This window comes from Eucyclogobius newberryi, unplaced genomic scaffold, assembly GCF_026437365.1.
Source record: "Eucyclogobius newberryi isolate DKJ021-1_F unplaced genomic scaffold, fEucNew1.0.hap1 SCAF_21, whole genome shotgun sequence".
Taxonomy (NCBI): Eukaryota; Metazoa; Chordata; class Actinopteri; order Gobiiformes; family Gobiidae; genus Eucyclogobius; species Eucyclogobius newberryi.
In genome coordinates, this window is record NW_027315846.1 from 2,077,070 (window position 1) to 2,103,979 (window position 26,910).

General features: G+C 46.6%; 2 protein-coding genes across 2 annotated transcripts in view; one reads left to right on the top strand and one right to left on the bottom strand.

Moving 5' to 3' along the window:
* The window catches only part of shprh (SNF2 histone linker PHD RING helicase), a 32,434-nt gene extending 24,014 nt beyond the window's left edge, over positions 1-8,420 (bottom strand). The window contains exons 1-7 of the mRNA XM_072457218.1: positions 8,323-8,420; positions 6,818-7,405; positions 5,086-5,215; positions 1,141-1,437; positions 990-1,068; positions 429-579; positions 166-268 (exon numbers count right to left, since the gene is read on the bottom strand). Of these exons, the coding sequence (XP_072313319.1) occupies positions 166-268; positions 429-579; positions 990-1,068; positions 1,141-1,437; positions 5,086-5,215; positions 6,818-7,396 (1,339 nt within the window). The 5' untranslated portion in view covers positions 7,397-7,405; positions 8,323-8,420. The remainder of the gene's footprint in view (positions 1-165; positions 269-428; positions 580-989; positions 1,069-1,140; positions 1,438-5,085; positions 5,216-6,817; positions 7,406-8,322) is intronic.
* A 3,208-nt stretch (positions 8,421-11,628) lies between these two features.
* Positions 11,629-26,910, top strand: part of LOC140370968 (metabotropic glutamate receptor 1-like) — a 29,903-nt gene continuing 14,621 nt past the window's right edge. Inside the window, exons 1-3 of the mRNA XM_072458249.1 lie at positions 11,629-12,353; positions 15,857-16,106; positions 22,378-22,613. Coding sequence (XP_072314350.1) covers positions 11,648-12,353; positions 15,857-16,106; positions 22,378-22,613 — 1,192 coding nt within the window. The 5' untranslated portion in view covers positions 11,629-11,647. The remainder of the gene's footprint in view (positions 12,354-15,856; positions 16,107-22,377; positions 22,614-26,910) is intronic.

Sequence of the window (26,910 nt, forward strand, 5' to 3'; positions counted from 1 at the left end):
TGTTTATCACATTATCAATTATCCCATTATTGCCATTTAAAATTAGGGGATTCTTTATGCATCTTCCTCTGCATCAGAGGTTTTATATAGTGTAAGCTGTATTTCATGTACTGCTCTGTGTACTCTGCGTACTGCTCTGTGTACTCTGTGTACTGTAAACCTTACGTGGGAAGTTCACTCTTGCTTTTGGCGGCACGACCTCTGACTTTGGCGCTTTCTTCTTCTTCTGTTCCGGTGGAGGAGGAACAAAGTAGTTCACCGACTGCCCCTGAATCAAGACGATAACGTGAAGCACTCCAACTGCTGTGGGCGGGTCTCACTCACCTCGGGCAGGGTCTACCTCACCTCGGGCAGGGTCTACCTCACCTCGGGCAGGGTCTACCTCACCTCGGGCAGGGTCTACCTCACCTCGAGCAGGTCTCACTCACCTCGGGCAGGGTGTAGGCCTCCTGCTGTAGGTTCTGTCGGGGGTTGCACAGGATGAGTGCTAAGACCTCCACAGTTTTGCCGAGCCCCATCTCGTCGGCCAGAATCCCCCCGGGCCAGTCCACGCCGGCCAGAGGGAACTCGCGGATCAGACTGGGAAAGAACAGCCTTTTACACACGTGAACGTCATGCGCCCCCTACAGGACGACTCACTGAACTAAAACGCAGTAACTATAATTTATATGTACAATAGGTAGAAATATACCAAATAAAGTCAAAATTAGAAAATCGTTAAAAACACTGTCATGGGCCCTTTAATGAGGTATAAACCAGGTCTAGTTGGGTTTATTTTTATTTTTTATTAATACAATTATTTTCTTAAGAATGGAAACTAAAGCTTGGTTTGTGGAGTTTGAGGAAAAGCCCCAAAGTAGGACCTAAATCAAGAGGCAAACCAGGAAGAACTGATAAAAAGGATATCAACACGATAATGAACTCTAAGAAGTACTTCCAAATGTACTGCAGATACACATATATAAAAGAAAGATATATAAAAGCCTTACCAGCCGGTGTACGGGTTGTAAAACAGCTTCTTTCCACACAAAGTCGCCACCTCGTGCCAAAGGTGATGCAAACCTTGCTCTGCACAAAGAAACGGTCAGAGAAAAAGATCACAATCCTGTAATATTTAATGACCGTCTTCGCTCTCGTTACCTTTTGGGGGCGACGCGTTCCTGGCCGTCTCCCTCGTTAGCATCCAGTTAACGGCCTGACGCTGGTACGGCCGGAGCACGGGGACCAGGGCCTTGTGCTGGACCTCGAAGCTCAGCCCGCCCTCTCCTTCTCCTGTTGCTCCTCCCCCTCCTGTTGCTCCTCCTCCTCCTGTTGCTCCGCCTCCTCCTGTTGCTCCGCCTCCTCGCTGGTGGACGCGCCGGACGTAGTCGTACAGCTCCTCGATGTTCTGCCGCTCCAGCTCCGTGTCGCACGCCTCGTCGTCGTTATCCACCACTTCTGCAGAAAGCGCGGCGCGTTATTCTCCACAGATCTGACCGCTGACCGTCTCCGTGGCGATAGGTCCGATGTCATATACAGCGGGACATTCCAGACAGAGCAACAACTAAATCCAAACTACATCTGGACGAAGACGAAAGCAGGAGCTCCTCGAGGAGAGTTACCGTCCAGAACTCACCGGGACTAAATAGTTCAACGTTATACTTATACCTCGAACGAAGGTACTAGGACTAAACCTGGAACTGAACCAGGTCTTGAACAGGATCAAACCGGGTCTAGAACAGGATCAAACCAGGTCTAGAACAGGATCAAACCAGGTCTAGAACAGGATCAAACCAGGTCTAGAACAGGATCAAACCCCAGGTCTAGAACAGGATCAAACCCCAGGTCTAGAACAGGATCAAACCTGGTCTTGAACGGGATCAAACCAGGTCTTGAACGGGATCAAACCAGGTCTTGAACGGGATCAAACCAGGTCTAGAACAGGATCAAACCAGGTCTAGAACAGGATCAAACCCCAGGTCTAGAACAGGATCAAACCAGGTCTTGAACGGGATCAAACCAGGTCTAAAACAGGATCAAACCAGGTCTAGAACAGGATCAAACCCCAGGTCTAGAACAGGATCAAACCAGGTCTAGAACAGGATCAAACCCCAGGATCAAACCCCAGGTCTAGAACAGGATCAAACCAGGTCTAGAACAGGATCAAACCAGGTCTTAAACAGGATCAAACCAGGTCTAGAACAGGATCAAACCCCAGGTCTAGAACAGGATCAAACCTGGTCTTGAACGGGATCAAACCAGGTCTTGAACAGGATCAAACCAGGTCTAGAACAGGATCAAACCCCAGGTCTAGAACAGGATCAAACCAGGTCTTGAACGGGATCAAACCAGGTCTAAAACAGGATCAAACCAGGTCTAGAACAGGATCAAACCCCAGGTCTAGAACAGGATCAAACCAGGTCTAGAACAGGATCAAACCCCAGGATCAAACCCCAGGTCTAGAACAGGATCAAACCAGGTCTAGAACAGGATCAAACCAGGTCTAGAACAGGATCAAACCCCAGGTCTAGAACAGGATCAAACCCCAGGTCTAGAACAGGATCAAACCAGGTCTTGAACAGGATCAAACCAGGTCTAGAACAGGATCAAACCAGGTCTAGAACAGGATCAAACCCCAGGTCTAGAACAGAATCAAACCCCAGGTCTTGAACGGGATCAAACCAGGTCTAAAACAGGATCAAACCAGGTCTAGAACAGGATCAAACCCCAGGTCTAGAACAGGATAAACCCGGTCTAGAACAGGATCAAACCCCAGGATCAAACCCCAGGTCTAGAACAGGATCAAACCAGGTCTAGAACAGGATCAAACCAGGTCTAGAACAGGATCAAACCCCAGGTCTAGAACAGGATCAAACCAGGTCTTGAACGGGATCAAACCAGGTCTAAAACAGGATCAAACCAGGTCTAGAACAGGATCAAACCCCAGGTCTAGAACAGGATCAAACCAGGTCTAGAACAGGATCAAACCCCAGGATCAAACCCCAGGTCTAGAACAGGATCAAACCAGGTCTAGAACAGGATCAAACCAGGTCTAGAACAGGATCAAACCCCAGGTCTAGAACAGGATCAAACCCCAGGTCTAGAACAGGATCAAACCAGGTCTTGAACAGGATCAAACCAGGTCTAGAACAGGATCAAACCAGGTCTATAACAGGATCAAACCCCAGGTCTAGAACAGAATCAAACCCCAGGTCTTGAACGGGATCAAACCAGGTCTAAAACAGGATCAAACCAGGTCTAGAACAGGATCAAACCCCAGGTCTAGAACAGGATCAAACCAGGTCTAGAACAGGATCAAACCCCAGGATCAAACCCCAGGTCTAGAACAGGATCAAACCAGGTCTTGAACAGGATCAAACCCTAGGTCTAGAACAGGATCAAACCAGGTCTTGAACAGGATCAAACCCCAGGTCTAGAACAGGATCAAACCCCAGGTCTAGAACAGGATCAAACCAGGTCTTGAACAGGATCAAACCCCAGGTCTAGAACAGGATCAAACCCCAGGTCTAGAACAGGATCAAACCCCAGGTCTAGAACAGGATCAAACCCCAGGATCAAACCCCAGGTCTAGAACAGGATCAAACCCCAGGATCAAACCCCAGGTCTAGAACAGGATCAAACCCCAGGATCAAACCCCAGGTCTAGAACAGGATCAAACCAGGTCTAGAACAGGATCAAACCCCAGGTCTAGAACAGGATCAAACCCCAGGTCTAGAACAGGATCAAACCAGGTCTTGAACAGGATCAAACCAGGTCTAGAACAGGATCAAACCAGGTCTAGAACAGGATCAAACCCCAGGTCTAGAACAGAATCAAACCCCAGGTCTTGAACGGGATCAAACCAGGTCTAAAACAGGATCAAACCAGGTCTAGAACAGGATCAAACCCCAGGTCTAGAACAGGATCAAACCAGGTCTAGAACAGGATCAAACCCCAGGATCAAACCCCAGGTCTAGAACAGGATCAAACCAGGTCTTGAACAGGATCAAACCCTAGGTCTAGAACAGGATCAAACCAGGTCTTGAACAGGATCAAACCCCAGGTCTAGAACAGGATCAAACCCCAGGTCTAGAACAGGATCAAACCAGGTCTTGAACAGGATCAAACCCCAGGTCTAGAACAGGATCAAACCCCAGGTCTAGAACAGGATCAAACCCCAGGTCTAGAACAGGATCAAACCCCAGGATCAAACCCCAGGTCTAGAACAGGATCAAACCCCAGGATCAAACCCCAGGTCTAGAACAGGATCAAACCCCAGGATCAAACCCCAGGTCTAGAACAGGATCAAACCAGGTCTTGAACAGGATCAAACCCCAGGTCTAGAACAGGATCAAACCCCAGGTCTAGAACAAGATCAAACCCCAGGATCAAACCCCAGGTCTAGAACAGGATCAAACCCCAGGTCTAGAACATGATCAAACCAGGTCTTGAACAGGATCAAACCCCAGGTCTAGAACAGGATCAAACCCCAGGTCTAGAACAGGATCAAACCCCAGGATCAAACCTCAGGTCTAGAACAGGATCAAACCCCAGGTCTTGAACGGGATCAAACCAGGTCTTGAACAGGATCAAACCCCAGGTCTAGAACAGGATCAAACCCCAGGTCTAGAACAGGATCAATCCCCAGGTCTAGAACAGGATCAAACCCCAGGATCAAACCCCAGGTCTTGAACAGGATCAAACCCCAGGTCTAGAACAGGATCAAACCCCAGGTCTAGAACAGGATCAAACCCCAGGATCAAACCTCAGGTCTAGAACAGGATCAAACCCCAGGATCAAACCCCAGGTCTAGAACAGGATCAAACCCCAGGTCTAGAACAGGATCAAACCCCAGGATCAAACCCCAGGTCTAGAACAGGATCAAACCCCAGGTCTAGAACAGGATCAAACCAGAACGTACACGAAAAAGAAAAAACTTCAAAACCAGAATTTACCCAGGACTAAACCAGGTCTGATCATCCTAAATCTTCTTCCAAGTACATTTTATATTGATTATTTATGCTTGTATTTGTTTCTATTGTTATTTGAATACATCTTTTCTAGCTGCGTAAAGCACTTTGAACGACGTCGTGTACAAACTCTCACCGGGTACAATGAAATCGTAGAAGTGTTCCATGATCTTCTGCAGGATCTGGTTGGCCTTCTTCAGACGGGTCGTGCCTTCGCTCAGAAACTCAGGCTTCCCGAGCCCGGCCTCCAGCAGGTAGATGCCCACCTGAGAAGCACAAAGAGGGACGGGACTTTAATCTCAACGTCTTACTCCAGCCAGAGAGTCAAATTGAGCTTCAGTGTCAGGGAAACAAAATAGGGCTCAGATTAAGGATTTTCACTTGTTCAGCAGCAGCTGCTAAACAATCCGTTAATTTTTCGAAACTTGTATAGCAATTTCATAATTGCATAGCAAAACACGAAAGTGACTAACAATCAATATTTTCCATTGATATAACACGATCATTTATTTAAATGTATTTGTAAACATTCTATTAAAGAAAACTCTTAACAAATTCACTTTTTTAAATTCTTCAAATAAAACTTGCAAATAAAATGAATTGTTGAACAAATTAATCAACACAAAGTCATATGGCCTTATTTACAACTTTCTTCCACATCATCATCAATCAGATGACTATTTGCAGGAGTCTCATTTACATATTAATTGTCATTACACTCACAAAAAATATGTATTAAGGTTGCTGTGGCGTCGATCATGGTGTATTTTATGTGTTATTCAAATTGTACCGCTCTATTTGACGTTCCATTCCATTTTTCGTTTTTCTACTTGATGACGGTCCCTAAGTACTCTTGTCACCGCTCCGGCTGCACATTTAATGACGGTCCCTAAGCACTCGTCTCGGCTCCGTCTGCACATTCGGATCAGTGTGATTCGCTGCGTCCAAAATACGCATCTGATTGTTAAAAACGAGGTTGTGTCACTGCAGTGTAAATATGAATATTTTGGCAGTGAATGATCTGCAAAGACTTTTGTGTTTAGGAGTTATTGACCTCGGAAGTCTGAATCTGACGTAAACTTTACCGCACGTGGCTCCTCCCACTTTCAGACTCGCTCTGAGGCCGCAGCGGGACTCGTCATGACAACACAGCGTCCACATGTGTCAGGCCGTTAATGACGATCGATTGACGAGTGATCAGTACTTTTAGGCGCTTTGGTTACACAATTGAACACACATTTTTGTATCGCAAAAGCTGCGATACATAAACACTTTTTTCTGACGAACACATCGCTTTTGAGAGAAATTGCGTCGCATTTTGCGATACCGCGTATTCTGAACCCTGCATCCTGATGCTTAATGCACAAATTACTAAATCTAAACATTCTTGTCCCCATCATTCTTTTTGATTCAGAATCTTTTTACAGGAAAAACGTGGCACAAAACGTGGAAAAACACACATTTCACAGGCTTCTAGGAACGGTCTTGAACGCAACGCATTCTAAATTAATTTAAGAAATGTTTTTTTGGATCATTCAAAGATCATTTGTTGATTTGTTTTAAATTTTTGTCGCTGGATGATTTTGGAGCCTTCATTTTGAATCAGTTTGTGTTTAAAATGAAAACAAACTAAACTTAAAACTCTAAATCATATTTTTTAAAGAGAAAAAAAGAAAAAAATGGAAAAAAAAGAAGAAAAACATTTTAAAAAGATTTTTTTAAATAGAAAATAGGATAAAAGAAGAAAAAATACTTCTCTTTCATAATAAAACACCTAAGTCATCGAGCACCCAAACCGATTTCTGACAATATGGTTCTAAAAAAGACGAAAAACATTTATTTACCATTGCATACAGATAGCGTCTCACCTTGTAGCCGTCTTCTGTCGTTTGGTGGCAGAGCTGGACCACTCTCCTCTGCAGAAGCCAGTCCAGATCTCCCAGAGAAACCCTGCTCAGACCGCACTCGGCTCCGTGCGACGTGTCCTCCTCGTCCTCCCCGTCCACTCCGCTCTGACCGCCCGAGTCCTCCTCAGGGTCGGCACGTCTCCTGTACCTCAAACTGAACCCACGCTCTTTCCTCCAGAGCGAGAACGTCCTCCGCTCAAAGTCTGTCGGGAGCCACTTGGGCTGAACGGCGAACTCCCCGATCAGAGCTTTCCACGCCGGGCCGAGCGCAGCCAGTGGTCTCACCGTGACCGAGGGAGCGGCGAGAGCGGCGGGAGTGTCCGCGGACGCGCTCGCCGACTCCGTGGCGCTTTCACGAGCGGCGGCTTCGTCTTCGCGGGCTGGAGTCGGCTGGACGAAGCCGGAGCAGGTCGGCATCTGGTCCAGCTCGTCGCCCAAAATGACCTCGTTCTTTCGGTCCTCGAGCATGTTCCACTCCAGCCGCTTCTTGGCCTCGTCGTCCACCTTCACCGGCGGCGCGCGCTTCCGTTTGCTGCTCATGGTGCCGTCCTGGAAAAAACAATGACACCATGAACGTGTCGAAGTTCAGTGACGAGGAATGAATACATGATCGAAACTGATTTAGTCCCACCCCTTATTCCTCATTATTCAATAAATCATATTTCTATACCTTTTTATACCCTCCGTGTACTTATAATTTGATCCCCCAAAAAAACCCACAAATGAATATGTGTACAATCAATACACTTCAATACACTTTAAGTAAAATATAATTATGGTTATGGGACATTTACAGAGCAGCGCGGCGGGGCAGTTAAGAGCAGAGATCATGGGTTCGATTCCCGGCCAGACCAACACGAGTCTGCGTGTGTCACCGTGGGTTCTAGTGAATTACTTTCTCTAAATACCACTGGCAAACCGTTCCATAATTTCATTCCACAAATAATAAGTATTTGTGTATTTAGCAAGGTCAACACCTGTTCTTAGTGCAAACTCCACAAACCATCGAGTTAGCCGCAAACAGAGCCAAATTAAAACAATTGTATAAGTCCCAACTTGGGGTACGAAACCTCAATTTAAACATTTATAAGCACAAGGTTAAACACTGTTCTGTTGGATTGACATAATGACTTTTTCACTTCTTGTAATATAATAAAAAGTAAGGAGGACATGTCAAGAATCGATGAATAAAAGGATATAATCAAATGCTTAATCAAATATATCAGCAGAAATCAATGAGATCTCTGAACATAATGACGCTACTTTAGAAATATGAACATCAGCCATTCATAAACGGTGAGTAAGTTGTGTGAGTGTGTTAGTTATAACTTAATTAACGCGCTATAACCTACTTGGACTTTGTTATGAAAAAGGACAAACGGGATCTACGGCTCAATTACACAAGATAAACAACATAAAATGGCGTGTTTTACGCTAAAGGTCAGGCGCAAAAACAGCACATTTACCTTTGTTTGTCACGGGTCGTTTCATGTGGCAGTTTATCGTGTTTTTGTGTCGGAAAACAACCAAAACATTGCACTTGTTTAGCGCTCTGCGCAGTCCGCCATGTTTAAATGACGGAAGTGACGTAGAGCATTTTGGTAGACACTTCCGGAGGCTTGATCAAACACGAAAATACAACTTGTAAACATTAAATTACTTGTGAAAACTTTGAAATTCAAACATAATATATATTAAACTGACAAAATATGATTAAAATATGATAAACTTAAAACGGTGTCAGATTTGGGCAAACTTTCTCAAAGGCGCAGTGCGTCCGTTTAGCCGCAAGGGGGCAGACTTGCCCGCGCCATTCACTCTTCGACGCATCAGGTAAATTACGTCTGTTCTAACTTAATATCACACATTTTCTTCACTCAGAGGTGGGTAAGTACTCAGTTTAATTTACTTTAGTCACTTTTTGAAGACATTGCACTTCTCTCTGTTGTTGTTCAGTGTAACATCATCAGATACAATTTAGTTTTGATTTGTTTTTAATATTATTCTTTATTTAAATTGATTTTTTGGTCCTTTTTATTCCTGTTTGGTCTGTCCGATTACATTAAGTCATAAATACTGTCACTCGAGTTCACGTTTCAGCTACTCCCGCTGCTATTTTTGACGTACAAATGAATAAATGCAATACCTTTTATTATTATTATTATTATTTTTAAATCAGTTTACTCTGGCCCCGCCCTTTAGTTAGTGTGTTTTATTATCTTCTTTTTTTGTCTTGTGTTTTGTGTTATGTGTTTTTTCATCTTCTCTCGTTTCTTACAGTTCGAAAAAATAATCAAAACATAAATAAATAGTCCACATATTTTCTACGCTGTCAAATATTCAGGGCAGCAACCGATTAATCCAAAAATAATCATGACTTCCGACCGTTTCATTTTGATAATCGTCATCTGGACTCCACAGACTCTAAAACACATGCAACAAAAAAGATCTACTTAAGACCAAAACAGCAACAATATTAAACAAAAATGTCATAAAAAGGAATAAAACATGTTGCATCTGTGTCATGAATACACTTTCTTTGTCCATATTCTCCATTTAGAAGCCTTCAGCCTCGCCGTGTGTTTAAAACGTCTCAAAACAAGAGAAATAATCCTTTGACTGTATCATAAACGTCTTCAGTCTTTATAATAGTTGGTGTTCTGACGGTTTATGCCCGGACGTCTTGTTGCTGTTTGGGGCGCCTTGGCAGTGCGGCGGTGCTAGAATCAGGGGCACTGCGGTGAGTGTGACCCGCTTTTGAGACGCAGCGATGGGGAAAAGGAGGAGGAGGAAGAGGAGGAGGAGGAGGAGGAAAAGGGCAGAGACGAGAGGAGACGAGAGGCGAGAGAGCCAGCCAGAGGAGAGGAGAGCTCGCCACCTCGGCTCCGGGAGAAAGGACCCACGGCACGTCGGCACGTTTCCACAGGTACGTGCGGCGCGGTTCTGTCCGTCGCGGGCTCCAGCGTCGCGTTCGTGCTGCAGCTGATCTTCCCGAAGACTAAAAAAGGCGTTTAGTTTTAAATGGTTAATTACCGAGGCAATAACGCAGCTTCGTCGCTCTGAAACCCATGGATAAGATGCGTTTACTATAGGAATTTGATATTTTTTAAAGTTTAAGGCTGCGACGGTTTGTCAGTATAATTGTGACAAATTGGCCGTTAAATAATAATAATAATTGTGTTTTGTTAATCGTTGTCTGGACTGCAGAGACTATAAAACACACACGAAAAGACGTTTTAGAACAAAGATTGTGGCTTTATTGAATCAAAATGTGACAAAATGATAAGCAGTGTCCGGATTGATTTTAGTTGCGATTGTTCTAGAAGCGTTCAGTCTTCATATGTTGAACTTTATTTGATTGAAAAGTGTTTTGAGAATCCAAATGTGCAGTAGAAATAGTATAATAGACTGCTAAAATAATTGTTAGCACATTAATCAACGTCAAACTGTGTCAAATGTGCCCACGTTTGTCGATTTGACCTAATTTGCATCGTTAGTCCCTTGAAGACGTCAAGTTACTTATTCTTACAGTATACGAAAGTCTAATTTGGTTTTATATGAATTTATTTGTCAAATATCGCTTCTTAAAACACCCTTGTGAATTCTTATGTTTTTTTGTGTGTGTTTTAAGCGCTGGTAACTGTCCCTGGTGCTGAAACCTACTTTATTGTTTCATTTTCACCCAGTTTAATTTATTTACTAGTCTTTTGCTATTTTATTCATCAGAACGTTTACAGTTATTTTAAATTTAAAGCTTGGGATGGCTTTGGGGAGTAAACGTGTCACGCTGGTTCATATGTTCTCCTTTTCACGCAACAAATACTCGAGACGCGAAAAGTGATTTTCAAAAAAACGGATAAAAGGAATATTTTGATGAGCACAAACACTGTATAATCTGGGTCTAGTCCAGCGTGTTGTCTCACACTCTGAGTACCATATTATCTGTTTTTTTATCATTATAAATCAGTTTAACTAGTATAATGCCAGTACCATCTTTCATCATGGGCTCTCCGCTCCTCATTTCCTGCATTCTGGTGCATTTTTGATACATGTAGTAGCATTATTAACTCAGCAACCTACAAAATAATCTTTATTCTTACAGTCTTGGGCTTCTAACATGGCAAAACAGACTAACCTTTGAACGACATTAACTGTTGGACACAGGTTTGTTGTTAGGAGCCCCCAGAGATGTTACAAACTCAGTAAAACACACTTAATAAATAACACATACTGTATTTTCTGGTGTTTTGGCTTATACTCCAGAGCGACTTATATGTGATATTATTCATTATTTTCACACAGACAACCACTAGAGGGCGCTCTAGGCTCTAAGCGACGCAGAAGAGTTTGTGGAGTTGTTTAGAAGTGACACAGAGGAAGAAGAATTCAATGGATTTAGTGATTTGGGGTAAAACTGATGCTTTGGTAAACTTGTTAGCATGTTTTTTTTTATCAAATCTCTTCAAATCTGTTATTATTTTAAATTGCATTTCAAGATGAAATGTCTGTTCTTGTTATTGGATTAAATTGAATCAATTCCTCCCAAAAATGTGACTTATACTCCAATGCGACTTATGTGTGTTTTTTCTTCTCTATTAAGCAATTTTTTGGCTGGTGCGACTCCGGAAAATAGGGTATTCAATTTCTAAGAAATTATTTTTTTCTTTGTCTTTTCAGGACCGCTGCAATGTAAAAAAAACACAACTCTCCAGCTTTTAGAGCGTTGATGGACGACCCGAACTCGGACATGTTTCTCTTCTCTTTGTCTGCACTTCTGGCTCGACCTCCAGCATGACCTTCTCGTCCGCCGTGCGCCTCCTGTGCCTCCCCCTGGTTCTCTTCCAGGCGTCCATCCTGTGCAAACCCAACCACGAACGCTCTCTAGTCCCCAGCTCCGCCTCCCGTCTGGTTGCGCGCATGGACGGCGACGTCATCATCGGCGCGCTGTTCTCCGTCCACCACCAGCCGTCGGCGGAGAGGGTCGCGGAGCGTAAATGTGGCGAGGTCCGGGAGCAGTACGGCATTCAGAGGGTGGAGGCCATGTTCCACACGCTAGACCGGATCAACGCCGACCCCGACCTGCTCCCGAACATCACGCTCGGCTGCGAGATCCGGGATTCCTGCTGGCACTCATCCGTGGCGCTGGAGCAGAGCATCGAGTTCATCCGGGACTCGCTCATCTCGATACGGGACGACGAAGACGGCGTCAGGTTGTGCGTCGAAGGGGATCCGGCGAGCCAGCCCCCGCCGACCAAGAAGCCCATCGTCGGCGTGATCGGGCCCGGCTCCAGCTCGGTCGCCATCCAAGTCCAGAACCTTCTACAGCTCTTCAACATCCCGCAGATCGCGTACTCGGCGACGAGCATCGACCTGAGCGACAAGACACTGTTCAAGTACTTCCTGCGCGTGGTGCCGTCGGACACGCTCCAGGCCAGGGCCCTGCTGGACATCGTCAAGAGCCACAACTGGACGTACGTGTCGGCTGTGCACACCGAGGGTAAGAGCCGCTCGCCGAGGGTCAATGTAAACGTTTGAGACCTGCTGTCAAGGCTGAGAGGTCGGGTTTTGTGGCACGTTCACGGTTACAATCTGCTTTGGATTTTTAGTAACACGTCAGGAACACATGAGGAACACATGAGGAACACGTGAGGAACACATGAGGAACACATGAGGAACACGTGAGGAACACATGAGGAACACATGAGGAACACGTCAGGAGCATATCTGGAACACATGAGGAACACATGAGGAACACATGAGGAACACATCAGGAACACATGAGGAAAACGTCAGGAGCATATCAGGAACACATGAGGAACACATGAGGAACAAGTCAGGAACACGTCAAGAACACGTCAGGAGCATATCAGGAACACATGAGGAACACATGAGGAACACATGAGGAACACATCAGGAACACATGAGGAACACATGAGGAACACATCAGGAACACATGAGGAACACATCAGGAACACGTCAGGAACACGTCAGGAACGTCAGGAACATGTCAGGAACACATGAGGAACACATCAGGAACACATCAGGAACACGTCAGGAACACGTCAGGAACATGTCAGGAACACATGAGGAACACATCAGGAACACATCAGGAACACGTCAGGAACATGTCAGGAACATGTCAGGAACACATGAGGAACACATCAGGAACACGTCAGGAACACGTCAGGAACACGTCAGGAACATGTCAGGAACACATGAGGAACACATCAGGAACACGTCAGGAACACGTCAGGAACATGTCAGGAACATGTCAGGAACACATGAGGAACACATCAGGAACACGTCAGGAACACGTCAGGAACACGTCAGGAACATGTCAGGAACACATGAGGAACACATCAGGAACACATGAGGAACACGTCAGGAACACGTCAGGAACATGTCAGGAACATGTCAGGAACACATGAGGAACACATCAGGAACACATGAGGAACACATCAGGAACACATGAGGAACACATGAGGAACACATGAGGAACACGTGAGGAACACATCAGGAACACATGAGGAACACATGAGGAACACATGAGGAACACATCAGGAACATATCAGGAACACATGAGGAACACATCAGGAACACATGAGGAACACGTCAGGAACACATCAGGAACACATGAGGAACACATGAGGAACACGTCAGGAACACATCAGGAACACATGAGGAACACATGAGGAACACATGAGGAACACGTCAGGAACACATCAGGAACACATGAGGAACACATGAGGAAAACGTCAGGAACACGTTAGGAACACGTCAGGAGCACGTCAGGAGCACGTCAGGAGCACGTCAGGAGCACGTCAGGAGCACGTCAGGAGCACGTCAGGAGCACGTCAGGAGCAGTTTGCTCCAGAGTCTGGGCCAGAGAAATCTCCGTCACATCTTCAACAAACTCATGATTATGTCAGAGCTAAAGTGGCCTTCACTACAATGCAGCTAACTGTTGATAGTTGTTGCCTCATTTGAAGTGCTTCATTCCACTGTGATCCAGCAAACGTTCAGCCCTTTGACTCTAGATTCTGGCTGCACACAAATTGAGCTTAAATACACAGAACTACTTGTGTTCATGTTTTCTTCATTTTTAAAGCTCCACCATGTAACTTTGTGAGGAGTTCCCCACCTGCTGGTCTTCTCGTAGTTGTGAAAACGATATCTGTAAAACGATTCTATAAACCTCATTATCTCCTCCCGCACGTGGCGCGGTGGTTTGATCCGAGCACTCAGAGCCTCTTTCTGCCTCTTCAATGCAAACCGAGCGTAAATCAATGAGTCTGAGTTTGTCTTTGGTGACGTTCTATTCCCTTCGTCTGGAATCGACTCGTCTCAAATCCGATCTTCACCTTCACCGAGTCCAGAAGAGAATAAAGACACTAGACTCAAAGGAAGAACACGAATCAGTTGGATTTTCATGCTTTTACATAGGATAAAATAAGCAAACGTATAGAATATAATGAGAATATAAGGAGAAAAAAATAATAATTATGACATGACCAAAATCACAAGAGTACCCGTTTAAAAATGTACTTTTAGAGTAGAAAGTAAAAGTATGAATGACAGATTTAAAAGCATTAAAGCATAATAGTGTTCTGGATTTTGTGCTCTTTTTTTTTTTCCGTTTTTTGAATTTTTTTGAATTTTTTCGCTCTTTTTGGTTTTGTGTTTTTGTTTGCTCAAAGTTGGGACGTGAACTCAAAATTAGGGCTGATCGTGTTGCTAAGCGTGCTAAGTCTGTCTTTAGATTATTCTTCCCATTTATCAATGAGTTGTTTGGATGGCAAAACGCACGCAATGAAAGCTCTACTATGTAACCTTTGTGAGGAGTTTCCCACCTGCTGGAACATTTTCATGCAATTGTGCCTCAAACTTCTTTTGGCAGTTTATTTCATGCTTTTGACACCTATAGACCAGTTATTGATTATTTCATTGCTAAATTAGTTTACTAATAATTTCAATAATTGATTAGTTGTGATTAATGGATGAAAAGTAACGACTAAAATGTAGTGGAGTAGAAAGTACAGTACTTTTACTTTTGTACTGTTAGGATGTTTCAGCTTCTGTCAGAATGTCAGTTTCAATCTAAAGGGACAGGCCTGAGACGATGGAAGTACTGCTCTAAGGGACGAGTCACAGCCTGAAACGGCTCTGTCTGTTTTAGATTTATATTATATTCTACAATGAACAAAACGTTAAATTACAATTAAAAAAATGTAAAAAAATAAATAAAAATAGTTTATTACGAAATACTAGAAAATAGCATTTAAAGGTGCACTATATCCACCATGACTGTAACTTGTATTTGCCTGGAAGGTCCCACATTATGGCATTAAACTATCAGTGCAGACGAGCACATTACAGGTCAGATCTGTGCGGAGGCGATCGCGGTCACAGCTACAATACAATGTTTTTCAAGGTATTTTTCAGCGAATAAAAAAAACATCTATATTGAAATAAACATATTGTCCCAGCTCTGAAATGTCACTTTATTTTGATACCACAAATTTCAAAATACAAAACCACTTTTTTCATATGAGAGACACAAAATAATGCTACCGTATTTTCCAGAGTATAAGTCGCACCAGCCAAAAAATGCATATTAGAGAAGGAAAAAACATATATAAGTCGCACTGGAGGATGAAATGCGGTTTCAAGTGTGAAAATAACAAATAATATCACATATAAGTCGCTCCGGAGTATAAGTATAAATATGAGTATAAGTTGCACTCCGGCTAAAACTATGAAAAAGGTGCAACTTATAGTCCGAAAAATACGGTAGTTTATTTATCACTCCATGTAGTTTTTTACTACTTCGTCACCGTTTAGGAAAGGTCAAATGTCCTGTTTATGAGGTTTTTCTTGTATTAATACTTCCGTGGCAAAGCAATTATTAAACACAGTTATTAAAGAAGGTTTGAGGGATAAAATAAAGCCCCTAAGCCGTGTCTCAAACTGTTCCCCTCACCCTTTTTCCTCCGGTCCCAGGTAACTACGGCGAGAGCGGGATGGAGGTTTTCAAGGAGCTGGCGGCGCAGGACGGCCTCTGCATCGCCCACTCCGACAAAATCTACTCCAACGCCGGCGAGAAGCACTACGACCGGCTGCTGAGGAAGCTGCGGGAGCGGCTGCCCAAAGCCCGGGTGGTGGTGTGTTTCTGTGAGGGCATGACGGTGCGCGGGCTCCTCATGGCCATGCGCAGGCTCGGCATCGCGGGGGAGTTCCTGCTCATCGGGAGGTGCGTGCGCCTCACACGCTCGGTCTCTGTTTAGTGACCAAGCGCCTAAACTCTGCCCACGTTTGTAATAGTGCTGATAACATGGGCGGCGCCTGGAGGACTTTTATTTTGTTGCCATAGTATGCTTTAACGCCCTTTCTTTGGATACCATCCTATTACTTTCTAATTGTATTATTTACTTTTATTTGATTTATTTGATTTATTTGATTTATTTGATTTATTTGATTTATTTGATTTATTTTATTTATTTTATTTATTCTGTTTTCTTGTTTTCTTTTTTTTCCTTTTATTTCTTTTCTTTTCTTCATTTATTTTTATTTTTATTTATTTCATTTTCCTCCTCTATCTTTGCCATTTTGTTTTATGTATGTTAGTGTTGTTTAATGTTTTTAAAATAAATTAAAACAAAAAACAAAAAAAAGATTAAAAAAACTAAACTAAAACCTAAACTCCGCCCACGTTTGTAATAGAGCTGATAATGGGCGGGACTAAAGGGGAGGGGGAGGGTTTGCAGGTCAATATTGCAATTCGAAATTTTCAACTGGAGACGTCACGATTATTCGCTTAATCGATCATTCAGGACACAATATAATCGTGAGAACCAAAAAATATGAATCGGGACTTTTTTAGACGCCAAATTAAGTCTTTTTAGTTAAATCTATCGTCCAAAAAATAGACTTTAATGTAAAGAACTTTTTTATATCTGTCTGAAGTCGAAACGCTGGCGGTTGGTCCTGAATCAGAGGAGAAGGAGAAGCCGGTTCAGGCCCGGCTCATGAATAATGCACCTGCCCTTCCGTCAGATCACGACGGGAGCGGCTAATGTGGAACAGCACCTCGAGCGTAAGAGCCGAGGAGCCGAGGACGTGGAACTGCATCCGCCCGTTCGGAGCCCCGTGGTTCTGCGCAGAGACGACAGAACCGGGTTTAAAACGAGACGGAATATCTTTGTTTCTTCTCAACTTCTGAGTGGCAAAATAGGAAATAGAAGAAGTGTCTCTGTAAAAATAGTCTGATGGAGAATATTTCACTGTTCTCCTGCGACTAACGATGTTTGTTTAGTCGATTACGGTTATTTCTATTGTACATTAAGGCTTTTTAAATACATTATCGACAAAGAAAAAAGGTTGAAATAGTGCGACAATATTTACAAATCAGATGTAGTATTGATAAAAGTCAGGAATTGTTAGTTCTTTTTGACATTTTAATACAAAATGTCTGACTAAACCTGGACTAGACCCTTCAATATTAGATTACACATGATATTACACATGAGGAGCTGAGAGGCAGGAGCTGAGAGGCAGGCGCTGAGAGGCAGGCGCTGAGAGGCAGGAGCTAAGAGGCAGGCGCTGAGAGGCAGGAGCTGAGAGGCAGGCGCTGAGAGGCAGGCGCTGAGAGGCAGGAGCTGAGGGGCAGGCGCTGAGAGGCAGGCGCTGAGAGGCAGGCGCTGAGAGGCAGGCGCTGAGAGGCAGGCGCTGAGAGGCAGGCGCTGAGAGGCAGGCGCTGAGAGGCAGGAGCTGAGGGGCAGGCGCTGAGAGGCAGGCGCTGAGAGGCAGGCGCTGAGAGGCAGGCGCTGAGAGGCAGGCGCTGAGAGGCAGGAGCTGAGAGGCAGGAGCTGAGAGGCAGGAGCTGAGAGGCAGGAGCTGAGAGGCAGGCGCTGAGAGGCAGGCGCTGAGAGGCAGGCGCTGAGAGGCAGGAGCTGAGGGGCAGGCGCTGAGAGGCAGGAGCTGAGAGGCAGGAGCTGAGGGGCAGGCGCTGAGAGGCAGGCGCTGAGAGGCAGGAGCTGAGAGGCAGGAGCTGAGGGGCAGGAGCTGAGAGGCAGGAGCTGAGAGGCAGGAGCTGAGGGGCAGGAGCTGAGGGGCAGGAGCTGAGGGGCAGGCACTGAGAGGCAGGCGCTGAGAGGCAGGAGCTGAGAGGCAGGAGCTGAGGGGCAGGCGCTGAGAGGCAGGCGCTGAGAGGCAGGAGCTGAGAGGCAGGAGCTGAGGGGCAGGCGCTGAGAGGCAGGCGCTGAGGGGCAGGAGCTGAGAGGCAGGAGCTGAGAGGCAGGAGCTGAGGGGCAGGAGCTGAGGGGCAGGAGCTGAGGGGCAGGAGCTGAGAGGCAGGAGCTGAGAGGCAGGAGCTGAGGGGCAGGAGCTGAGCGGCAGGTGCTGAGAGGCAGGAGCTGAGAGGCAGGAGCTGAGAGGCAGGAGCTGAGAGGCAGGAGCTGAGAGGCAGGAGCTGAGGGGCAGGAGCTGAGAGGCAGGAGCTGAGAGGCAGGAGCTGAGAGGCAGGAGCTGAGAGGCAGGAGCTGAGGGGCAGGAGCTGAGAGGCAGGAGCTGAGGGGCAGGAGCTGAGAGGCAGGAGCTGAGGGGCAGGAGCTGAGCGGCAGGTGCTGAGAAGCAGGAGCTGAGAGGCAGGAGCTGAGAGGCAGGAGCTGAGAGGCAGGAGCTGAGAGGCAGGAGCTGAGGGGCAGGAGCTGAGAGGCAGGAGCCGAGAGGCAGGAGCCGAGAGGCAGGAGCCGAGGGGCAGGAGCTGAGGGGCAGGAGCTGAGGGGCAGGAGCTGAGAGGCAGGAGCTGAGAGGCAGGAGCTGAGAGGCAGGAGCTGAGCGGCAGGAGCTGAGAGGCAGGAGCTGAGGGGCAGGAGCTGAGGGGCAGGAGCTGAGAGGCAGGAGCTGAGAGGCAGGAGCTGAGAGGCAGGAGCTGAGAGGCAGGCGCTGAGAGGCAGGCGCTGAGAGGCAGGCGCTGAGAGGCAGGCGCTGAGAGGCAGGAGCTGAGGGGCAGGCGCTGAGAGGCAGGCGCTGAGAGGCAGGAGCTGAGAGGCAGGAGCTGAGAGGCAGGAGCTGAGAGGCAGGAGCTGAGAGGCAGGAGCTGAGAGGCAGGCGCTGAGAGGCAGGCGCTGAGAGGCAGGAGCTGAGAGGCAGGAGCTGAGGGGCAGGCGCTGAGAGGCAGGCGCTGAGAGGCAGGAGCTGAGGGGCAGGAGCTGAGGGGCAGGAGCTGAGAGGCAGGAGCTGAGGGGCAGGAGCTGAGGGGCAGGAGCTGAGGGGCAGGAGCTGAGGGGCAGGAGCTGAGGGGCAGGCGCTGAGGGGCAGGAGCTGAGGGGCAGGAGCTGAGGGGCAGGAGCTGAGGGGCAGGAGCTGAGAGGCAGGAGCTGAGAGGCAGGTGCTGAGGGGCAGGAGCTGAGGGGCAGGCGCTGAGAGGCAGGAGCTGAGGGCCAGGAGCTGAGAGGCAGGAGCTGAGAGGCAGGCGCTGAGAGGCAGGAGCTGAGGGGCAGGAGCTGAGAGGCAGGTGCTGAGAGGCAGGAGCTGAGAGGCAGGAGCTGAGAGGCAGGAGCTGAGAGGCAGGAGCTGAGGGGCAGGAGCTGAGGGGCAGGAGCTGAGAGGCAGGAGCTGAGGGGCAGGAGCTGAGGGGCAGGAGCTGAGAGGCAGGAGCTGAGAGGCAGGAGCTGGGAGGCAGGAGCTGAGAGGCAGGAGCTGAGAGGCAGGAGCTGAGGGGCAGGAGCTGAGGGGCAGGAGCTGAGGGGCAGGAGCTGAGAGGCAGGAGCTGAGAGGCAGGAGCTGAGAGGCAGGAGCTGAGAGGCAGGAGCTGAGCGGCAGGAGCTGAGAGGCAGGAGCTGAGGGGCAGGAGCTGAGGGGCAGGAGCTGAGGGGCAGGAGCTGAGAGGCAGGAGCTGAGGGGCAGGAGCTGAGGGGCAGGCGCTGAGGGGCAGGAGCTGAGAGGCAGGAGCTGAGAGGCAGGAGCTGAGGGGCAGGAGCTGAGCGGCAGGAGCTGAGAGGCAGGAGCTGAGGGGCAGGAGCTGAGCGGCAGGTGCTGAGAAGCAGGTGCTGAGAGGCAGGAGCTGAGAGGCAGGAGCTGAGGGGCAGGAGCTGTGAGGCAGGAGCTGAGAGGCAGGAGCTGAGGGGCAGGAGCTGAGGGGCAGGAGCTGAGCGGCAGGTGCTGAGAAGCAGGAGCTGAGAGGCAGGAGCTGAGAGGCAGGAGCTGAGGGGCAGGAGCTGTGAGGCAGGAGCTGAGAGGCAGGAGCTGAGAGGCAGGAGCTGAGCGGCAGGAGCTGAGAGGCAGGAGCTGAGAGGCAGGAGCTGAGAGGCAGGAGCTGAGAGGCAGGAGCTGAGGGGCAGGAGCTGAGAGGCAGGAGCTGAGGGGCAGGAGCTGAGGGGCAGGAGCTGAGGGGCAGGAGCTGAGGGGCAGGAGCTGAGAGGCAGGAGCTGAGGGGCAGGAGCTGAGGGGCAGGAGCTGAGAGGCAGGAGCTGAGGGGCAGGAGCTGAGGGGCAGGAGCTGAGAGGCAGGTGCTGAGAGGCAGGAGCTGAGAGGCAGGAGCTGAGAGGCAGGAGCTGAGAGGCAGGAGCTGAGGGGCAGGAGCTGAGGGGCAGGAGCTGAGGGGCAGGAGCTGAGAGGCAGGAGCTGAGAGGCAGGAGCTGAGAGGCAGGAGCTGAGCGGCAGGAGCTGAGAGGCAGGAGCTGAGCGGCAGGAGCTGAGAGGCAGGAGCTGAGGGGCGGGAGCTGAGGGGCGGGAGCTGAGGGGCGGGAGCTGAGAGGCGGGAGCTGAGAGGCGGGAGCTGAGAGGCGGGAGCTGAGAGGCGGGAGCTGAGAGGCGGGAGCTGAGGGGCGGGAGCTGAGGGGCGGGAGCTGAGGGGCGGGAGCTGAGAGGCGGGAGCTGAGAGGCAGGAGCTGAGGGGCAGGAGCTGAGAGGCAGGAGCTGAGAGGCAGGAGCTGAGAGGCAGGAGCTGAGCGGCAGGAGCTGAGAGGCAGGAGCTGAGGGGCAGGAGCTGAGAGGCAGGAGCTGAGAGGCAGGAGCTGAGAGGCAGGAGCTGAGGGGCAGGAGCTGAGGGGCAGGAGCTGAGAGGCAGGAGCTGAGGGGCAGGAGCTGAGAGGCAGGAGCTGAGAGGCAGGAGCTGAGGGGCAGGAGCTGAGGGGCAGGCGCTGAGAGGCAGGAGCTGAGAGGCAGGAGCTGAGAGGCAGGAGCTGAGGGGCAGGAGCTGAGCGGCAGGTGGTCAGGTGCGGCTCGTCCCTTCACACCGGACACAGTCTTCATTAAGAACACGAGCCAAACGTGAGGCGATATTTTTGTACCGCTAATGATCTGGATCCACGTTCAGGCTCGTGCGCTTCCAAAACTCAAAACCAACACCGTATTTTCTGGAGTATAAGTCGCACCAGCCAAAAAGATGCATAATAGAGAAGAAAAAACATATATAAGTCGCACTGGAGTATAAGTCACATTTTTGGGGGAAATGTATTTGATAAAATCCAAGACCAAGAACAGACATTTCATCTTGAAATGCAGTTTAAAATAATAACAGATGAGAGAACATGGTGAATAGGTCGTATGCTAACGCTAACACCTTCAGCTACATGACGAATGCTAACGCTAACACCTTCAGCTACATGACATATCCTAACGCTAACACCTTCAGCTACATGACGTATGCTAACGCTAACACCTTCAGCTACATGACGTATGCTAACGCTAACACCTTCAGCTACATGACGTATGCTAACGCTAACACCTTCAGCTACATGACGTATGCTAACGCTAACACCTTCAGCTATATGACGTATGCTAACGCTAACACCTTCAGCCACATGACGTATGCTAACGCTAACACCTTCAGCTACATGAGGCACAGACAGAACTGTGGTAAGTGTCTGGTATGTTAACGTAACATATGAACAGTTATTCAGATAACTATAGCATAAAGAACATGCTAACAAGTTTAGCAAAGCATCAGTTTTACCCCAAATCACTAAATCCATTGAATTCTTCTTCCTCTGTGTCACTTCTAAACAACTCCACAAACTCCAGAGGAAGAGGAAGTGCAGATTCTTCTTCTGCATCGCTTAGAGCCTAGAGCGCCCTCTTGTGGTTGTCAGTGTGAAAATAACGGATAATATCACATATAAGTCGCTCTGGAGTATAAGTCGGCCAAACTTTTAGTCCGGAAAATACGGTACCTGCTTTATGTCGTCATCTTTAACATGCTTACGTTTTTGGTGAAGGTTTATAACTGAGAGCATTGAGCCAAAGATACATTTAAATAAGGACTCTACAATCTACATTTCATAGATTAAAAAAACCAAAAACGTTCTGGATTCATAAATTAGATTAGATTTATTTATTCTGCTTTTCATCAATGTGTTTGATGGTGTTTTGATCATATTCCGCGTATGACAAATGCTGTTTCCTTGTGATACTGCTCTTTACTGCCACCTGTTGGGCTCATGTGCTCATTCGTCTGCTATTGGTGGTTTGTATCTAAGTTCACGCCCACTAAACACATGAAGCGTGTTTGTTCTGGGCAGTGACGGCTGGGCGGACCGCGTGGAGGTGGTGGAGGGCTACGAGTTCGAGGCGCTGGGCGGGATCACGGTGAAGCTGCACTCGGAGGAAGTCTCCTCCTTCGACCAGTACTTCCTGAAGCTGAAGCTGAGCACCAACCAGAGGAACCCGTGGTTCCCCGAGTTCTGGCAGCACCGGTTCCAGTGCCGGCTGCCCGGACACGCCCTGGAGAACACGCACTACCGGAGGAACTGCTCAGGTACCGCTTCGGACGCTTTATCTGACGTTTAAACATTAAAGGAGAACTGAGTGTCATTTTTACCTTATTAAATGTCATTCTAAGTTCCTGTGATGGTCAAATATGTATTTCTGTGGCGAAGTGTCCGTCGTCGCCCCCTGCTGTCTCTGTGCGGAAAAACAGCCATTGCAACATGATAACTCTCCTGAGAAACCCTCGCTCTTTTTTTGTTCTTCTTTTTTTTTTCTTTTTTACATATTTGCAAGGTTAAAAAGATTTTTTAATGTGGTCATACTGAATTATTTCATTAAAAATAAGCAATTAAAAAGATAAAATTAATCATTGCTAACATTACTTTCTGCTTTAAATGCATTTCTTTAAACTGTAAAACCCAAATGTTTTACTATTTTCCAAAAGTGAATCCATAATCAGTGGAAAGTGATTCTTTCAGTGGAAACTAAATCTGAACTAAGCACTTTAGAGTCAATTAGAAGTCTGGTGTTTCGCTCACGCCCTTCAACCGTCTCCTATAGATTTATCTTCTTTATTGTGAATGTCGATGTTTTGGTTTATCTTCAAATATCAATCGTATAATCCAGAGAGTTTAAGACGGTGAAGCGACAGCCACAGCGTCAGCAGCGAGTCTGACCGAGCCCCCTGGTTTGACCGAGCCCCCGGGTCTGACCGAGCCCCCTGGTCTGACCGAGCCCCCTGGTTTGACCGAGCCCCCGGGTCTGACCGAGCCCCCTGGTCTGACCGAGCCCCCTGGTTTGACCGAGCCCCCGGGTCTGACCGAGCCCCCTGGTCTGACCGAGCCCCCTGGTTTGACCGAGCCCCCGGGTCTGACCGAGCCCCCTGGTCTGACCGAGCCGCCTGGTCTGACCGAGCCCCCTGGTCTGACCGAGCCGCCTGGTCTGACCGAGCCCCCTGGTCTGACCGAGCCCCCGGGTCTGACCGAGCCCCCTGGTCTGACCGAGCCCCCTGGTTTGACCGAGCCCCCGGGTCTGACCGAGCCCCCTGGTCTGACCGAGCCGCCTGGTCTGACCGAGCCCCCTGGTCTGACCGAGCCGCCTGGTCTGACCGAGCCCCCTGGTCTGACCGAGCCCCCTGGTCTGACCGAGCCCCCGGGTCTGACCGAGCCCCCTGGTCTGACCGAGCCCCCTGGTCTGACCGAGCCCCCGGGTCTGACCGAGCCCCCTGGTCTGACCGAGCCCCCTGGTCTGACCGAGCCCCCGGGGCGGAGACCAAACGCTCCTAAAAGTGGAGCAGGAGTTAAATGTTGAATGAGGCGCCACAGGCTGAACTCGGGGCAGTAACGTTTGTCTCGTATTGTCCATTTCTGACTCTGGACCGACAGTGGACCCTACACTAGGTAAATGAAGCCTTCTCGACCTCTGGAGCTTCACGCACACGTTCACTGGCTTTACTTTGCAGCGCTGAGAACATCGTGTAAAGGATGGAAAAGAACCAGAACTCAGATATCAAAGGATTAATACATTTGACGTATTATTAAAGATAAATAACTGGGATTACCAACATAATTACACCTTCAGTTATCATCCTATTACCGTGTTATTACTGTGCTGTGAAGTAAACTACTGGCTATCTAATTTTCCACAAAGCATGTTTTTTTTTCTTCTTTTATGCTTAATTTTAAGAGCTTTTATATTTATTCAGATTTTTTTTTCTTCCCTTAATTTTAAGAGCTTTTATTTTTATTTAGCAGTATTTTTTTCCTTCTTCTCAGCATTCAAGAAGTAAGAAGCATCAAACACATTTTTATGTTTATGTTTTTTAACAACATGACAAGCATCATTATAATTTTGCCTGAAGAAATATTTCCAAGCAATTTCCTTTTTCCTTTGCAGTTTATGGCCTCAGTTACGCTTTGTTTTACCATCATTTCTGAATTCCATAAGCATTATTATACATATATTATTATTATTATTATCATTATTATTACATTTTTATACTGATTTCCTTTGTATATTTCTGTTTCGTTGATAGAACTCCGGGACGGTGAGTGGCTTTTCTTCAATCGTTACGCGCTCCTCACTTTGGCAATATAAGTAGAAGTCGACTGATATTAATAATACTTCATAATAATCTTACACTGCGTCAACTGAGTCTTTTTGACATCAGCCAATCACAGCCTGCTGCTGTTGCCATGGATTCATTAGCATAATCCTGACTGGGCAACTGTTTAAATAGTCAGAATTGTATTTTTAAGACTATAGAGACTTAAAATGCGCACGAAAAGACCTTTTACAGCAAAGACAATGACATTATTAAATCAAAATAAAACTGTAAATAAACTATCAATGTAAATATTCTCTACGTAGAACTTCAGTTACCGCATTTCAATCTTTAATCAAGGAAAAACGCATCAAAAAAGGTTCAATGTCCAGTAGAAAAAAAGGGGGAAAAAAAGAATAATCTAGGAGTCCCTCAAGATTTGTTTCTGTCCCTTCAAAGTTCATCGGCTCAGTTCGGTTTGACCGTGAGCATAGTTTCATATTTCTTTACTTAATATCAGTCAACGTCTAATATATGAAGCTATTGGGTCGTTTCCTGAAACGAGTAAATTACATTCTCAGTCTTTTAATTCTCCACAGTTAAAAACAGCCCAATAACATTAAAGTGAGAGAATAACAGCAGATTGACACTGACCTGCATGAAGCCACGCCTCTATGTAGAGTCCAGGTTTAGTCCTGGTTTAGTTCTGGTTTAGTCTTGGTTCAGCTCTGGTTCAGTCCTGGTTTAGTTCTGGTTTAGTCCTGGTTAAGTACTGGTTAAGTCCTGGTTTAGTCCTGGTTTATTCCTGGTTTAGTCCTGGTTAAGTCCTGGTTTATTCCTGGTTTAGTCCTGGTTTAGTCCTGGTTTTGTCCTGGTTAAGTACTGGTTAAGTCCTGGTTTTGTCCTTGTTTTTTCCTGGTTTAGTCCTGGTTAAGTCCTGGTTAAGTCCTGGTTTAGTCCTGGTTTAGTCCTGGTTCAGCTCTGGTTCAGCTCTGGTTTAGTCCTGGTTTAGTCCTAGTTTAGTCCTAGTTTAGTCCTAGTTTAGTCCTAGTTAACTCCTAGTTAAGTCCTGGTTGGTTCAGTTTAAGTTGAGTCACTGAATGGAGGAATGTTACTGTTGAATTAAAGGTTTATTACGTCACTTTTCTGGTCAAACCCAAAGTGCTGATTTCTCAAAAATTCTTACTTCCGGGTTCGCTTCTCCATAGATCTGACCCGTAATATGGATATGGAGATAAACAATTATCACCGTGTTTCAGGTAAAGCAAAAACATCTCCATGGAGACGATCAGGTGGTGGAGCCAGAAAAGTTACATAGTGGACCTTTAATGATTAAAACTGTTTATTTAGATGTGTTATTTTTGATAAAGTACTGTAATCTTTATTTTCATCAATACTCAAAACTCTCTTTAGATGAGCCTTCGATCTTGTGTATAAATACTGCATTAGCTCAGATCTTGTGTATAAATACTGCATTAGCTCAGATCTTGTGCATAAATACTGCATTAGCTCAGATCTTGTGTATAAATACTGCATTAGCTCAGATCTTGTGTATAAATACTGCAATAGCTCAGTTCTTGTGTATAAATACTGCAATAGCTCAGATCTTGTGTATAAATACTGCATTAGCTCAGATCTTGTGTATAAATACTGTATTAGCTCAGATCTTGTGTATAAATACTGCATTAGCTTGTCTTGTTAGCGCTTCTATATGTGATACTTTCCACTTAAACTGCATCAAATATTAAACAAGCTGCTGCTTTTTCAGGCAACGGAAAAACAGAGGCTGTTTTCATTTATTTAATTTCTTTATTATTTAATAATCAAAGTACTGCAGTACATAGTCAAAGTACTGCAGTACATAGTCAAAGTACTGCAGTACATAGTCAAAGTACTGCAGTACATCAGAGGAAACACACATGTTCATGAGGTCATCGTCTCTCAGTGGATTCTGTTGCTTTTGTCACATGTAGAAATTTCCTTTATAGTTTATTATTTTATTTACTTTAAAGAAATGAAAGACATAAATAAACACAGGTCAGAGGTCAGAGGTCAAACCCAATGAGGAGGAGGTCTTTTCCTCAGACATTTGGCACTAAAAGAAATCCACCAACATCATGAATTCATAATACGTATGCATAATAAATACATGTTTGAAACGGAGTGAGTGAAAGTATGTTATATATATTTATATGTTATATATATTGATATGTTTTATATACAGTAAGTGTTTAAGTCCATAAACATCACCAAACATCTGAACATTTCTGTTTTCATAATCAGTGCAAGGCTCTGGCAGAGC